We start from the raw sequence: 18158 nt of genomic DNA, 5'->3' as shown, positions 1-18158 counted from the left end.
TGAGCCTATGCTTGATTTACGAGGCCTTCAACGTCATTTTCTTTGTTTTTGAGTGTGTGTGTTTGTTGGATTTTAGTTCTTTGGTTTTGCTCAAGTCATTGCTTTTGGTTTTCCCTTTGATTTGATCTATCTTAGGGCTTAATCGGAGTTGGCAATCAAAAGATATGACCAATTTAGTGCCCCAAAAGTGGACCTTTTTGATGCAATTGCACGAATTAAAAATATCATGTTATATTTTTAATTTGACTTTCACTTTTTGAAAAATATAACTTAAATTCACTTTATATTATGTTTTTAAGTTACTTTATCATTTAAATTTTTCACTTAAAGTAACTATAGTGCACTTTATGTTATATTTTTAAGTTGAGTGCTTTTTGATTTTTCACTTAAGTGACTATATTAACTATATAGTTCAATTTAATTTTTGATTTTTAAATCAAATGCTCTAGCAAATATTACTTATTAAATGATATTTGTATATTATATTTTTAATATGATAATGTGAATATTGTTTATGTCCCATTTAAGTGATATTTCATCAAAATCAAATTGACATGTGCTTAATTTACCACTTAAGTTGTGTGCAACATGTTTATATGCAAAATACGCATTTGCACCCAAAAGGTGCGATCTTGATGGAGAATGCATGTAATTGCAACTAAAACATGCAAAGACATCAAAAAGTTGAGATGTTTATGTCATATGCATGCGCACCTAAAAGGTGCATTTTGGCATTTGGGTTGCAATTGCAAGTTTTTAAAACATGTCTTTGCACCTATAATGTGCGTTTTGCCAATGAGACATGTAAATGCATCTTTTGAACCCATTTTTGAGCAAAAAAAAACATTTTTAAAACATGCATGTGCACCCAAAAGGTGTGTTTCGGTCTTGAGAAAGCCCATTGCATGTTTTTAAAACATGTAGTCACCTCAAAAAGGTGCGTTTTGCATTCTAATGTATGCATTTGACTTTGACAAACCCGTTTTTGGAGATTGAAGGCAAAACTTCATGCATTTGTCTTCCAAAAACATGTTTTTGCTTGGAATCTTCAAATCTTTCCATTCCATGGCATGAAATCCTTTCCACAAGGGGCGTTTTGGCATTTTAAAGTGTTTGTATGCATCAAACGTTGAAATCTCTTGCAAAAAACATTTTTCTTTGCTCCATTTTAGGGCACGTTTTGGCAAAAAAACTCAGATTTTACCCTTTCTAGATCACGTTTTTGTTTCCACAAGAGGCGTTTTATGATGAACGTTCATGCTATTGCCATTGGAAAGGACGTTCTTGCATTCCAATGCTGAAAACGACTTATAAAAGTGCAGATTTGAATCACATTTTTCTCAAAAAAATCTCATTTTCTTTCATTTTAAAAATCCGTTGGAATTGGGAGGCATTTTAGGGCACGTTTTTGAGATTATGCATGGAAAATGCCTCATTGGGTGTTCATTTGAATTCATGATTGCAAGGTTGAAAATATCCAAGTTTGTTTGAGAATTGTTCAAAGTTGGAGTCTCTTTCTCTTTTATTTTTGGCACACAATCATCAAGTAAGTGGACATTTTCCTTCTTGCTAATTAATTGCATGCTTATCTTGCTGATTGTATGCATGTTTTAGCTTGATGCTTTACATTTGTTGATTTTTATGCCTTGGAAAGTGCATTTTTCCTTTAAAAATGATGAAATGGTTCATTTTCATGTTTTTGGTTTTTTCCCAAACTTCAAATTCAAATTTGCATATTGAAGTAGTTTGCTTGTTGACATGTTTGAGTCTTTTACCAAATGTACATTTCTGTTTTGTGTTTGTGTTTTGCTTGTTTGCTTTTCGGATTTTCTTCATTTTGAAGAAGTTGCAAGTTCTTTCCTAAGAACTTGAACATGTTCCATTTCACTCCACCTCCCACTTCATGCAAGAGCATCATTTCATTCCATTTCCATCTTTCTGTGTTACAACACTTCACATCTCATTCTTCACATGCGATTATATGTATTTCCATCCATCATCCGCACACACATGTAATCTCATTCTCCATTTCCATTTTCACTCATCTCAATTTTTGCACCCAATCACACATCATGATTACATGAAAAGTCTTTTACATGTAATTGCATCTCTAGAACCCATTTTTGACTAAAAGTCACTTTTTAAAGGTAAAAAAAGTCATGTGCATGTTTTCCCATGTACTTTGACTTTACCTTTTCTCAAAGATGTCTATAAAACTCACTTCACTTCAAGGCACATTGCATTCTTTTGGTCTCCATTTTCCCAATGGTTGTTTGAGAACCAAAGTTCGTAATGGAATGTGTAATATCCCCTTCATAAAATAGTTTATTAATCAAATCTTTATTAATGGGCCGATTGATTTAAAATATCTCAGACCCATTTTAGTTTTGTTTCCGTAGGTAAGTTTAGCCGTCGGCTATCTTTGTACACCCTCAAAAAGTTTTCCCGAAGGGTATTTAAGCATGGCTTGTAGGTAGTCATAGGTATGCAATTTGGATCATTTATTTGTACTTAGAATTCTAGTTGGGATTCTTTGTAATTTGCCATTTCGGAAGTGAAATATCTTCCCTACTTTGCTATTTTCGGTTTCGGTGGGATTCAACCCTTACCCTATTCTGTCGTTTGTAACACTTTGCTTGGATCTAGCAAATCGGAGCACCATCTTTTGGCAAATATTAATTAAAGGATATTCTTGTTCAAATCTCCATTTTTGTTTGGTGTTACTTGATAAATTCAGGATTTGATAGTTTATGGCACATGATTGAACTTGTTTACCATCCGCACCCCATCTGTCACTCACCTCGCTCAATGCAACGTCCGTACCACCCTCAAAACCTATTGTATGGCTTCCATTACTACACCGTACGATCTTCCTTGTTCCACCGTATAGACACCCGACACCTCCCATCCGTATGGACTTATTGGCTACCTTCTACAATACGACCACTACACCGTATGACCCCTTTTGCCTCCATCTACCGTACGACCCTCTTGCTCTCCATCTATCGTACACCATCATTGACTACACGTACAACCATCAAACATACATTGTACGACATTCCTGTTTGTCACCGTACAACAAAAATATCACTACTTGCACTACCGTACAGCCCCCTAGTCATTTATCTCCGTACAATCACATCATCTTTGCAGTGGCCTACGAAGGTCAGGAACATTACAGTGGTATTAGAGCTTCGATCTTGCTAGCTTGTGGACAGTGAATGAGAGTTTATAGCCGAAAGAGTAGAAGAACTCATTCCGTTGATAGAATGGCTGCCGAACTGGAACCCGCAGCTGTCGAACTCGTGTCACTACTCAAAGAGCTTGCGAGGAATCAAGCACAAATCAATGATACTCAATGACTCATGGAAGAGACTCTCAAGAAGTTGGTAGACAATAAAATATTCGGAGAATAAAATGGTCACAGCGTGGACTCAGTGTCAGATAAAGCAAACCCTCATCCAGCACGCTTTTGACCTTCATGCCTCTTTCCCCCCACGGATGGAGGCACCACCCGGAGGGAAGCAACCAGCCTTTGAAGAAATACAGGAACAACTAAGAGAAGATTGGAAAAATGCGAATTTGGAGGAAGATATATCGGACAAAGATTATATAGATCTGATAGTGAGATATTCGGGAGGCGGAAACAGAAGACACTTTAATGATGATCTCAGGAGGAAGTTGAGTAAATTAAATCTATCACCATTTGACGGATCTGGAACCATAACTATGCAAGCATGGGTAATGAAGGCAGATACTTCTAGCTTAATCCCATGCCAGAAGAAGAAGCAATTATATTTGCGGCCTTACACTTGGAGGGAGTTGCGTATGAATGGTGGCATTAAAACACCATCACACGGGGGCATGATTAAATAAATACCTATGTGGAATTCACTAGGAGATTGATAGATTGATTTGACGGTAAAGATTTGGAACTCAATTTCAAAGATTTGACACAACTGAGGCAAACTTGATCGGTTGACCAGTACATTGCAGAATTTCAAAAATTGTCTGTTTTGGTCATGAACATTTCTGAAAGAAGACAGATAGTGCTTTTCATGGATGGACTGATAGAAACATTCAAAGGTTGGGTAAAAGGGTTCAATCCTGCCACCGTGTCAGAGGCCATTAAGAAGGCAAGGAGTATGGCATCATCAACAACGTCATCCTCACAAAGTTACATTCCAAACCATTGGTGTTTCTGAGGGACAAAGATAACAAGCTTCCATCGAGAAAGTCGTTGGATGAAGCTACTAGATAGGAGCTTCGAAGGAAGAAGCTATGTTTCAATTGCAAAGGACCATGGGAACTTGGGCATAGATGCCTCGGGAAAGAAAAAATTCACTACATTGAGGTCGTGTATGATGATGAGGACGAATAGGAAGATATACCCTCCGAAGACAACCAACCCCACAAAGACACCAAAATGGTTGGTTTGAGCCATATGGAAAGAATTGCAACATTGGTATGGTAGGGATCAACTATCTCCTAGCACGTAGCTTGAGGTGCACGGTTTTTCATGTATAGGAAACCCTTCAAGGACAAAGGGTTATGGTGATGCTCGATAGTGGAGCCACCCTAAACTTCATAAACTCATCTCTGGTGAAGCAAAGAGGTCTGCCTACGGAGATGCATGCAGGATTCCAGGTCAAGGTTGCTGGAGGGATTCTTTTGCCCTGCACACACCTTGTTCCTTAGCTAAGTATCACAATGGCGAATCACATAGTGACCAAGGATTTTTTCATAGTGGACCTTGATGACATGGAGGTTATTCTAGGCATACAGTGGATGGAGACACCTGATGAATATACTCAGAGCTTCAAACTGATGGACTTCACTTTTGTTGTCGATGAAAAGAAGGTTGTTCTCTGCGGAATGGCAAATGAAGGTCCGAAGGAAGTTTTTGCACATTGGATGGAGGCAATTTTTCAGCGTGATGATGTTGCTTGGGCTGCACATTGTTTTGTCTCAGCAGAACCTATAAAAGGACAATGGACACCTCCCTAGGATGATGATCTCCAAAATATTTTGAGTGATCATCACAGAGTTTTTATAGACATTCCTCCTGGCATACCACCTCATCAAGGGTTTGAACAGACTATCGAGCTGGAAGTAGGAGCCAAGCCGGTCATAACCACACCCTACCGCCATCCCAAGAAATTCAAAGATGAGATAGAAAGGACGATTAAGGATTTGCTGGAGAAAGGATGGATCTGTCTCAGTTCTAGCCCTTTTGGGTCATCAGTGGCATTGGTCAAAAAGGACGGGACAATGCGCATATGTGAGGACTATCGTGCGCTGATAAAAAAAAAATTAAAAATAGATAACCCATTCCAAGGATAGATGAGTTGCTGGATGAACTACATGGCGTAGTCGATTTTTCAAAAATAGATCTCCGTTCCGAATACCATCAAATCCGCATGAGGGAAGAAGACATAGAAAAGACGACCTTTCATTGTCACTACAAGCATTATGAGTTCCTTGTCATGCCATTTGGATTAACAAATGCACCTGCTACATTCCAATCATGCATGAATCACATCTTCAACAAATAATTGAATAAGTACTTACTGGTATTTTTTGATGATATTTTTATTTATAGCAGGACATGGGAAGAGCACTTGAAGCATCTGGATGAAGTCCTAAGGATCATGAAGATCAGTCTTTGTTTGCCAAGCAATCCAAGTGTCAATTTGGTATGACAGAAATATTGTACCTGGGACATGTTGTTAGTAAATATGGCGTTCAAGTTCATTAGGGGAAGATTCAGGGTATTCTTGATTGGCCTCCTCCAAAATCACTCACAGAGTTGCGAGGATTTTTCGGACTGTGCAGTTATTACCGAAGGTTTATAAAGGGGTTCTCTCAGCTCAATGCACCACTAACAGATCTGACAAGAAAGGGATCCTTCTAGTGGAATGAAAAGGCACAACTCACTTTTGATAAGTCGAAGGAAGCAATGAGCACTTGTTCTGTGCTTGCTTTACCTAATTTCACTCGATCGTTCATTATGAAGTGCGACGCATCCTGAGAAGGCATTGGCGCTGTATTGATGCAAGATAGACACCCCATAGCCTATGAGAGGCAGGAAGTTTACACAAACAGAATGCTTATATTCCATCCATGACAAAGAGATGTTGGCCATCGTACATGCACTAACCAAGTTTTGATAGTATCTAGTGGGCGCCAAGTTTGTCTTTTGTACAGATCACAATAGTTTGAGATATTTTTTGGAGCAACGGGACTTGAATGAGAGGCAACAAAAATGGGTAAGCAAGATTCAGGCTTTTGATTTTGACATTGAATATGTGAAAGGAAAGAACAATATGGTTGCATATGCGTTGTCCAGGAAACCGGCCATCTGCTTACTAACCCAGATTTCAGTTGATTGGAAAGCACATTTGTTGGTAGAATATTCCAAAAACATATTTGCCTGTGAGCTAATGGATGGCAACACCCAGGATTGTCGGTACAAAGTGGTAGATGACATCATTTACTATAAGAATCGGATATTTTTAGTGCCGAAATCCAAATTGAAGTAGAAAATCTTGAAGGAGGTTCACGACTCACCCTTGGCAGGACATCTGGTTTCCTCAAAACGTACAAACGTCTCAGGGAGAGGTTTTCATGGAAAAGACTTAAAGGAGACTTATTGCAGTATGTAAGAGAGTGTGCGGTCTACCAGCAGAACAAATCCGAACATACTCTACTTGCCAGATTACTGCAACCTCTGCCAACTCTAGAACATAGGTGGGAAAGTATCTTGATGGATTTCATAATTGGACTTCCGAAGGTGAATGGAAAGGATTGCATCTTCGTGGTTGACAGATTGAAAAAGTACGCACATTTTTTCACCATCCCGTCAGATTTTCAAGCCGCACAAGTTTTCTATCTGTTTTTAAGAGGTCTTTCGTCTGCACGAGTTATCCCGAAACATTGTCAGTGGTCGGGATGGGCAATTCATTAGTATCTTCTAAACAAAACTGTTTTGATTGGCAGGGACAAAAATGTCACCAAGTACAAGTTACCACCCTCAGACAAATGGACAAACAAAGATTATAAACAAGTGGCTCGAAGGTTACCTTTGAAACTATGTTTCAGCACAACAATGAGCATGGGTCAAATGGATACACCTAGGGGAATATTGTTACAATACCACGTACCACATGTCCATTGGGATGGCACCATTCAAAGCTCTAAATGGGTACAAACCCCTCTCCTTCATTGACATAGTTATGGGAGACAGTCGCACACCAAGGGCAAGGAACTGGCTTCAGGAGGGACATGACATTCTAAGATACCTGAAGAAAAAAATACAATAGACACAAAATTAACAAAAGATGTACGCTTACAGACACCGAATAGAGAGGAGTTTCAAAGTAGGAGACTTGGTCTACCTCAAGCTCAAACCATACCGACAATCCTCATTGAAAAATAAAGGAAAAGAAAAACTGAAGCCACGATTTTACAGCCCTTATTGTGTAGTTCGCCGCATTGGTGAAGTTGCCTACGAACTGGAACTTTTGGAGGGGAGTGTCATGTCCCCACTCTAGCTCAGTCTAGCAGAGACATGTGAGTCAACTTATTATGGGGTCTTGTAGGCTGACAGGGTTGGATAGAGACTCAGTATGGTTATTCCGTGTTGGGGACTTGGTGTTCTGGCGGTTATTGATCAGTTGGGAGACGTTTCTTGTTTTTAGGAGACAGTTCCTATATTTATGAGGTCCATTCCTACTTTTTAGGTGGTATGATCATGCACAGGGTTGGGTTTCCATGAGTTTTCTCTTTGGGTTCAGTTTCAGAGGGATAGAGCTTGTTTCCTAAAATTTAGGAGCATCCCTAGATTTTAGGGATGAGACTGCCAATGGATCCTTGATTTCCGACTTCAGTCACAAACAGGTGATAGGATGATTTTATGGTTTGTGATGTCAGTTGGGCATTTTGTAGCTATTTGGGTTATATTTTTAATATTTCCTAAGTTAGCGTTTAATAATTAAATAAGGCTAAGTTAATAGCCATTTTGGAGTAATAAGGGGAATTTTGACCTCATTTGGATGCATACCCCTTGGTGTGATAGCTCGTTGGAAAGGTCTTGAACTTTTCTAAATCTTTCTCTTTAGTCTCAGGGTGATTCAGTGAACGGATTTATGTCTATGGAGAAAAAAGGTCATTTTTAGTAACATTGCCACTTTAAAATAAGACTTAAATCACTTTTGTAACCCAATGCCTTTTGGAGTCACTTTAGGGTTCGATTTGCTTTGGAAGGGGTTATAAGGAGATGGAGGCACCATTCCTCATTCATATTATGCATTTTAAACTTGTTTACAAATTTGCTCTGCTTGGGCGATTTTATTTTGGGACGCAAACCCCAGGGTATTTACTGGTTGGGACGTAACCCTCAGCAGTATTTGATCTTGAAATTTTCAGTGGTATCAGCTATTATCAGGGAAGGAGGACGCCATTTCAGCTTGGGTTTGCAGTATTGTTTAGCAGGGCACAATTATTGGTACATGGGAAAGTGAGCCTTGCAACAGTAGCCGCCATTTGCAGCACTTTGAAATATAGAGAGTCAGATAATCAGCAGCAGACGATTGCATGTTAACAGTCCTTTTCCATCAGCCAGTTTGGCGTCATTGTTAGGGAAAATGTACTGGATCCTTTATTTGGCTCTATAATTCAGAGATCTGCTTGGTACGATTTGTATCAATTCTGATTTTGCTGCATATTGTTATTTATTTTCAGACTCTTTTCATATCATTTGCTCCTCATTTCTATGTTGAATAATCATCAAAAACGCAAAAACAAACAAACTCTTCTGCATTTCCGTCTAGTTCTGCAAAAAAACTTTAATAAACAGGAAAAAGAAAATTAAAAAGAAAAAATATAATTAAGCTACAACAGATTAGCAGCAGAGATCCATCAGGGATCTTTCAGGGAGCCATATTCATAATGTTTTTCATGTTTCCTGCCTGAAGAAAGTTGTGGGACAGAACGTCATGGTAACTACAGACCTACCACCGCTCAATGAAGAAGGAAGACTCATATTGGAACCAACCGAGATTATTGAAGTACGTGAGAAGACCCTGCAGAACTGAACGGTGAAGGAATATTTGGTACGTTGGAAACACTTGCTATTGGACGACACAACCTGGGAAGGTGAGCACATTCTTCAGCATTCAACACTGCGTTTGCTTGAGGACAAGCAAAATTTGGGACGGGAGGACTATAATATCCCCGTCATAAAATAGTTTATTAATCAAATCTTTGTTAATGGACCGATTGATTTAAAATATCTCAGACCCATTTTAGTTTTGTTTCCGTAGGTAAGTTTAGCCGTCGGCTATCTTTGTACACCAAAGAAAGTTTTCCCGAAGGGTATTTAAGCATGGCTTGTAAGTAGTCGTATGTATGTAATTTGGATTAATTATTTGTACTGCGAATTACAGTTGGGATTCTCTGTAATTTGCCATTTTGAAAGTGAAAGATCTTCCTTACTTGGCTATTTCCTGTTTCGGTGGGATTCAACCCTCACATATTCTGTTGCTTGTAGCACTTCACTTGGATCTAGCAAATCGGAGCACCATCATTCGGCTAATATTAAGTAAAGGATATTCTTATTCAAATCTTCATTTTTGTTTGGTGTTACTTGATAAATAGGGTAGAACACCAGGTAATTGGAGACATTAAAAATTTAGAAGTAGAACTTGTACTTAAAAATTTAGAATCTTGATTAAGTGATTACGTTTATAAATTATGAATTAATGATTGATCGTTGATCATTATACTAATTTATTTATTTTTCTTCAAGTGCCACGGTATTTTTGAAATTAATTGATGTCTCAGAAAACACAAAGAATGCTGAATATCTTTGTGAGATAATGGATGAAATGATAAAGGACATGGGTGAGGAGAATGTGGTGCAGATAGTTATAGATAATGCAACAAATTATGTTGCTACAGGAAAGCTTCTTATGGAGAGACACCCTCACTTATTTTGGACCCCTTATGCTACGCACTGCATTGACCTCATGTTGGAGGATCTTGGTAAACTCCCTTGGATAAAAACAATTATAGAACAAGGAAGGAGTTTATGCAAATTCATATATAATCATACATGGGTCCTCAATTTCATGAGAAAATATTTAGAACAAAAGGAGTTGTCTCGTCTAGGGGTCACTAGATTTGCGACCAATTTTCTCACATTGCAATCTTTTCTTGATTCAAAGGGAGGTTTGAGATGCATGTTTGTATGTGAGGAGTGGATCGCATCATCATATGCAAAGACCATTGTAGGGACTGATACAACTGATCGCATTTTTGATGAGGCTTTCTTTTGGACATTTATCGCTGAGATTGTGAAGGTAATTTTCCTTTTTGTCCTCATTTCAACTTTTTTGTTTATAAAATTATGTTATAAATTATTGTTCATCTTTTAAACAAAAACTTAAAGCTGATTGTTTTTCTTTCAACTTTCATAATGAATGTAGTTCATAAAGCCGCTTGTCGTTCTCCTACGAATTGCTATTGGAGAGAAGCCCTCAATGGGCTACATCTAAGGGTATGGATAGGGTGGAGGCCAGTTGCTCTTTTTTTTGCAAGGAATTGAGATAGGTATGGGTCTATATGGGATGTCATTGATAGACGTTGGCACAATCTACTTCACAGGCTCTACATGTAGCGACCTACTTTCTTAATCTAGCATACCAATTCAGCCCACATTTCAAGGCTAATAATGAGTTGTGGAGTGGCCTTTATGATGTTGTAGAGAGAATGTCACCTGATTCAGGAGTTAGAACAATTGTAGTCCATGAGATTGAGTTGTTTAAGAAAGCTCAAGGGGACTTATTTGCATGAGAGTTGTGCAACAAAAATAGGACAAAATTGATGCCTCGTAAAAAAATAAAAATCTATGATTCTACATCGTAATTTTAAAATCTATTACCATTCTAATTTGATAAAGTCAAAGTTTAAATTTTTCTTGTTTCAGATGCATGGTGGGAGATGTTTGGCACTAAGGTGCCAAATTTATAGAGGATTGAGATTCACATCTTGAGCCAGCCATCTAGTGCATCAGAATTCGAACACAATTCGAGTCAATTTGAGCATATACACTCAAAGAAGTGCAATAGGTTGGTAGTGCAAAAATTGAATGATCTTATCTTTGTTCACTACAACCTTCGCCTTTGCCATAGATAGATCCTGGGCACCGATACATCACCGATTGCATTAGAGAATGTTGATCCACATTCAAAATGGAACACAAAGATGACTGATCCTGTTTTCAGTGATGAAGACGTGGAGTGGGTTGATCAGGTGGATCAAGAGGTTGAGGCAGTAATGATGGCAGTCGAGGAGGCTAGAGCGCGAGGAGACAGAGTGCAGGACCTTAAGGCTAGGAGTGATGGATCCGAGTCTGATGATGAGGATTATGTGGGTGAGGGTGAGGATGAGGATGAGGATAAGGACGAGGGCGGGGATAAGGATGAGGTAGCTTCAAATAGAGGGAGAGAGGATGGCACTACAGTCTTCCATGACTTATCTTAAGTGTACTCGTAGGAGGACATATGCTACTATGAGCCTTAGTCTTCTACTATTCTACACTCTAGTTGTTATTTTGATATATGTTTTGAACTTTTGATACCATAGATTTCGTAATCCATGAATATCGTAGACATTTGACATTGTAGTGGCACTATGTTTATTATTTTATACTGTGTTATGTAGTTTTTTTTCTTCAAAAATTCGTTTCTATACTTATGTGATCTATACAAAATTGTGTATGTATATTAAGTAGCTTCTATTTATCTCAATTATTGTGTATTTGATGTTAATTGACTACAGGATGGATGGAAAAATCTTAAAATCCTTAAAAATCTTTGTATTTCATGGGTTTTTCAATTTTATGAGTCCTTGCCAAGTCCGAGTTGGATTTTGACTTTCCGAGTGAAAGGCAAGTCTGAGTCCGGTAACATTGCTTTTTCCTCCTTATTTTTCTCAACTCCTTTGTCTATATAAAGGAGCGCCCTCTTATTGTAAAATCATCTTTTATTGTATGCAACAGAGCTCTGGAGAAATTTTGCCACTAGAACTTTGATTGTGTAGCATCATCTTTGATTCATGTAATCTTGTGTTCTTGATAATTGAGTGTAACAAGAGTTAAGAAGCAATTGGAGCCGAAACTTTGACTAGGAGCAATTGTAGAGATACATAGACTAGAAGCTTTGTCTGTAGCTTATATCGCTTTCTTGATTAACAAAATAATTAGTAAAGCTTACTCATATAGAATTACGACTGGACTTAGAGCCAAATTGGTACACTTTCAGCTAGCCTTTGAGTTAGTGTTAGTTTATTGGTATCACCGTTTTCAGCTTTTAGATAGAAGTGTAGTTAGAGATTTCACCTTGCCTATTACTCGCTCCACGGGTAAGTGGATTCAATCCTAAAAGTTAAGAGGAAAGAATATTGGTGACACCCTTCTACAAAATCTCTCAACTTCTTGCTTACTTTGAGTTGATCCAAGGAATGGTGGGAAGGGGGAGCCTTCCTTTTAAGGTAGGAGAGACTATCTCACATGCTGTGGCTGGTCATCCTATTTTGCGATGGGATTTTACCTGAAACTGTTGTTTGCAAAATATCCACCCGACACAATCCATGTGAAATGATTTGGTTGTTAATCGGTTCCATGTCTGTTGACTTCCACGATCAAGGTGAGGAATTTTTGTTTATTTATTATCTATTTTTTCGGCGGTGTTTCTTGTGTTACTTGGAACTTGTAATGCCTGTCATGATTTAAATCTCAGTTGGCATTTTTCCTCTACTGAATTCGTACGTAAGGAAATTTGTAATCTTCTCTAATGATATGTGATAGACTCGTTTAATACAATTTAATTCTCTTTGTTATCCTTTTTTGTGTGCTTGGGAGAAGGCGATTGTATGACTGACAATGCTTGCAGGATCGGGTCTTACCTATTCATCCAATGTGGCAATGGTGCATGTAAAATTTCTCCCTCAGTCAAGACAATGACGGTTTTATTTTTAATAATAAATTACATATTATTCCTCTAGTGAGGTCGCTGATCAAGGCAATGTGGTTTAATTTCTTTCTTCATTACAAGCCTTCTTGTCATCCAATTTGTCCAACTAAACAACATTCCTCCATACTTGCGATTGATCCAGCATGTAATGACTTGTCCACGATTAGGGATTTATTTTTACATACAGTATCCGATTATATTTTTTCAGAATTCCCCCCCTATTACTTGTCTAGTGTGTCGTGTTAGATACCCAGATATTGATTGAACATTTTCTATAAAGTTATGACAACCAATTATCCAGGATTGTGGTATATATATTTGGTGCATCAATATTTTATTATTGTTGATAGATCATGTATCCTTCAGTACTGATATATAATTTAGTCAAGATGAAGGCCCCTGGTATTATGTGGGTCTCCAGATATTAGTGTCAGATCTGATAGATTAGGTTTCATATCGCTCATTGTTAGGCATATTCAGTAAGAATCAAGGTCCACAATTGTTAGCGAATTCCATTAAACATATAATTTGTCTACTCAAGGTGAACTTAACAGTGAAGTATGCAGATTCAAAGTCAATCAGAATGATCGATTTATTGTTTCCATATTACTATTATCGTAATTAGGTGTCTGATTATCCTTCAATGTCGGTGCCCTTATTCTTGTTGCCATACTGATGATGGTTATGGTAATTTATAATGACTTCTTAAAATGATCTCCCTCCTATTATTCATGAATCTTCCTGGGATGTGTTGTAACCAGTCCTTCCTATCAAATCTAAAACTAATTCCATGTTCCAGATACAAATCCTTCTCTTCTCAGCATCTTTATATGATTGCTTGTATTGCTTTTTTCCTTATCGTGTTATATTTTGCTTGCTTCTTGTCTTTATGACTAAAGTCCATTGCTGCTTGTGCTTTTACTGAAAGTTAACTCAGATAGAGATAGTTACACTGAAACCCAGTTGATATACTGCACTAGACTTGATCAATACAGTTCAGTACTATGATATCAGTTAACTGCAAATATTTGTATTAATAGATGTGCATTTTTTATTTTTTTGGAAAAAATGAATCATGCTACAACATCATTTGGGCTATTACTTGCTTCTTTCCTAGTTGTCTTTAATCTTCATACGGATTTCTTATGTTGATTTTAGATTGATAGTTTCTCTTTATTTTTCCTTACCCTGCAGGATGGCAGGATCATGCTGTGATACCACTGTGATGATCCGGGCTGTCTGCCATTCCTCATTTTTTTAAAATTTTACGGTTAATACCCCATTGTTCCTTCATTTTAAAATTATATACCTTATATTTTAAAAAGATGCTTCTTCTGGTTTTAAAAGACATCTTATATGAGAATGTTAATTAATATTATTTTATTATATAAGAATATTTCTTATAATCTAATAAAAATAACATCTCATTTAATATTTTAATAATTTATTAATTTATAATAAATGTAACATGATTTATATAATATCTTGTTAAAATATAGTTAATTTATTAATAATAAGAAATTATATTTAATTTTATTGTTATTTAATATTTATAGGTTAATTAAAATTAACTATTTCATGAAGATATTTAAATAGTGTATATGTATTTAAGTATTATTTTATTGTACATATTAATTTGGGCTCATGACATTATACTTCCAAACATGCAAAATGGACCAAGTTCCAAATAATTCTTACTATTGCTTTTGACCGTACAAAATGATAGATTGTCTTCTGCTGCCTTAAACATTGATTATGGCATGAACCTCTCGTTCTGCTTGGTTTTATGTCTTAGATTTGTGTTCATAATGTGAGGTACAAGAAGAATGAAATCTGTAAAATATCTTACATATGCAGTACGCATCAGCATCCATAAAATAAAACTTTTATTGAATGCAAATGATATACCATAACTTCCGTAAAAGAAAAATGTTGTCAGTTGTAGACTGTGTGAACAAGGATAATGCTAAGAATGATATCATCAAAGCAGGAAATTTCCAGTAGCTAATTTGTACCATGTTAGATGCTATTATATTGATAAATGTCTATAGTGGAGGAACACATTGACACATTGAAGTTCTTCTTCATGTACCTTTGTTTTCTGGTTACCAACAAATGGAATTTAGCTTTTGTGTATTATATAATTTTTTTGTCATTACAAAACAATGTTGGAAATGATATAAATTGTTTATTGTATCTATTTCTATGAACTTAGAAGCCAAGAATGAAACACATGTTTAGAGTTCAATCTGCTGCATATTGGACTCCTGATGAGTGCAATTAAAATCTATACAGACTGAAAATGGACTGGTGGAGGCAGTTGCTGTGCTTATTTCAAAAATGCCACGTATGCGCCCAAGTTTGCCTGCTTCTGGGTTGGGCCAGTGCTTTAATTTGAGGCCTGATTTTGTGAAGGTAACTGATTTTAGTTGGAACTGGTTTAGCTCATATTTTCTGTTTGCATAGATAACATGCACTGCAGATGGTTACAACTAAATCCAATTTGACTTCTGCAGGCTTGGGACAAGTGGCATGCCCAAGTGGCAATGTTGGATTGTAGTGTATTCTGGAATGAATGTGATCACCATCCAACAATGCGTGGACTGAAAAAGTTGATACGGATAATGTTGGGTGACATTGATACTCTTGCTTCTGTTACTTGTCACTGGATGGAACTAATGATATCTCACTTTCTCTACATTAGACCATTTGCAATGGTGAGATGCATGCCTTTGCTATTCTGGTCACATTATCAATATTCTATATATCAAGTGGCGAACTCTTAATTTAGTCATTTGTATTTTTGTGTAAGCTTTAATTTTTTTTTTCCAAATTTGATTTCATTGTTTGCTTTTTTGGCATTTTGGAAACAATGATTATATGCATCTAAGTTTGTTTGATTTATTGTTCAGAAAATCTCATGGAGGTTGCCTTGTGATTTCTTAACTCAGATAGGGCAGTTCCGCAAAATTCAAAATGCTAGTGAATGTTTACAATGCTTAACGCACATACATAGTTAGGTTGTGCCTGGGTTAATCTTACATTGTTTAGAATTGTGAATCAGGGTTGATGGCACTACATGCTCCAAAATCTGGCATTGGGGAAAGAGACTAGAGGGTGAAAGTGAAAAGTGGTGGATTACATCACAATTCTTCCCTGTCAGTGTTATGATTCAAAATTTAGCACATGAAATCAAGTTCGATTGAAAAAGAAATATGAGGTTTTTAAGTGTAGGTGGTTGTGCTAGTTGGGGAAATCGATGGTTCTTAAAGGATTTTTTAAGCCTGGTTGGAATCATAAACAATTCAGTGGGCTTCATCTATTAAAATTTGTACTTTTCTGTACAAATTAAATAGTATTTACCAGAGCTACATCACGGTCGGTCCCAATAATTGTATCAGATCCATGGGGAAATGGAGAGGGGTTGAAATTGTAAAGTTTACTTAAAACCATTTACTTTTATGGACCATCCAACAAATGTTTGTTATTTTCCTGTAAGCTTTACTTTGTGGTGGTGCTATTTTTCTTATTGATGAAGGCCAAACTGGCAAGGATTTGAATTTTGATTTAATTTTCTTGTGTACAGCTCATGGTACAAATGTAGAATATTTTTTTATGTAGGTCCGAGACAATTGTATGAAGAAGGAATCTTGTGGAAGGAGGCACAATTTGAATTGTGCTTATAGGTCAAGATGTAACTTTGCCTCTTCTTGGTTATCCAGGCATGCACAGCTTGATAGTGTGGCAAGTTTTTCTCGAGGGTTGACCTTGAATGATTTTTTTTCGAGCAATGGTGGGTTGCTTGTATACATCATTAATATGGTGCAAGTTTGGGTAGCTCATAGTATAAACAAAGAAGATTTTAAGTGGATACAATTCTATAAGCAAGGATTCTTTGAATGGAGGTACTATTTTTGACATGCAAATAGATGTAATATTATTCCTTTTAAATTAGGTAGGCTTGTACAACTTGACAGTGTGACAACTTTTTTTTGTGGATTAGCTTTTACCTTGAATGATATTTTACCTTTGCACTGTGCGGTGCTTGTATATGTTTTTTAATATTATGCAAGTTATGGTGGAGTGTGTTTTAGGAAGTTCTTTTTCTTTTTTTGATCAGTAATAGGTTTGGTTTTATTTTATTCTGAATCGGGATTGAACTTGCCCTGATTCAAGGGTGGATACATTTAGGGAATTTACATTCCCAAACAAACAACGGTCCATTAACAGACCATAATCAAGATCTACCATTGTTTTCCAACCTTTGTATTTGAACAAAGAGTCATTTCAAAAGACCCTAACTTTGTTTTCCTGCTCTTCTATCCTATCACAACATGGCAACCCTTTTTCATCCTAGCAGCATCATTCTACTCCATTGAACAAGCCAAAAAAGTCCTGGCATGACCATCTAACACTCCACTTCTTGTTGAGATTGATCTCTATCTGCTTGCTGATCATCCACAGTATCTCGAATCCCCACTGAAGTTTTAATCTCGCTTCTAGCTGGAGTGGCAACCCCTTTAGTCTGCTGCACTACCCCATCATCAGGTGTATTAGTTGCACTGTCAATATATGGGTTTTTCCACCATCTCCTTAGAAGATGATTGCATCTGACCTCCAAACACAGCCCGAGTAAAACTCTTTTGCTGCTCTGCCTTTTTTATCCACAATGTAGTGTTGCTCAGAAGCATCCTTCCACCGTGAAGCCAACTTGCACACTTCACTTTTATCACATTTGGCTTCCATATTTCCAATCTGAAAACACAGTCTACATCTAAAGGGGATACCTTCATAATCCAAGGGCTAAGTACAGCTGCCATTAGATGTCTTATTCACAATCTCTGCCCCTTAGCAGTATCCATTTATACCAAGATCTTAGCAAAGGTAGAATGAAGCGGATTTGATGACTCATGCACCATTAGAAAATCCCACAAAGCATCACCTATCACCTCAAAGCAGGAATCAAACCAAAGATGCAAAGGTAGATTAGTAAACTAGGCCAAAAGCCCCAAAAATGACCAATCAGCCTAATTCGAAGAAGACAACGAAATTGTGATCGACCTCTTCCAGTTCAGCCTCCAATATCACTGTGCATGCATTGGCTGTGGCAATAATGGCTGCATC

General features: G+C 37.1%; 1 protein-coding gene across 1 annotated transcript in view; it reads left to right on the top strand.

Annotated features, from left to right (window-relative positions):
- LOC149578523 (nuclear pore complex Nup85-like protein) overlaps window positions 1-18158 on the top strand; it is a 287051-nt gene that overhangs the window by 72778 nt on the left and 196115 nt on the right. Inside the window, exons 7-8 of the mRNA XM_089829616.1 lie at window positions 15330-15449; window positions 15551-15751. Coding sequence (XP_089685742.1) covers window positions 15330-15449; window positions 15551-15751 — 321 coding nt within the window. The remainder of the gene's footprint in view (window positions 1-15329; window positions 15450-15550; window positions 15752-18158) is intronic.

The sequence above is a fragment of the Cupressus sempervirens genome, chromosome 1, assembly GCF_028749045.1.
Source record: "Cupressus sempervirens isolate cs-2001-9-10 chromosome 1, ASM2874904v1, whole genome shotgun sequence".
Classification (NCBI taxonomy): domain Eukaryota; kingdom Viridiplantae; phylum Streptophyta; class Pinopsida; order Cupressales; family Cupressaceae; genus Cupressus; species Cupressus sempervirens.
Note: the sequence above shows the minus strand (reverse complement) of the source record. Positions and strands in the feature narration are given on the sequence as shown.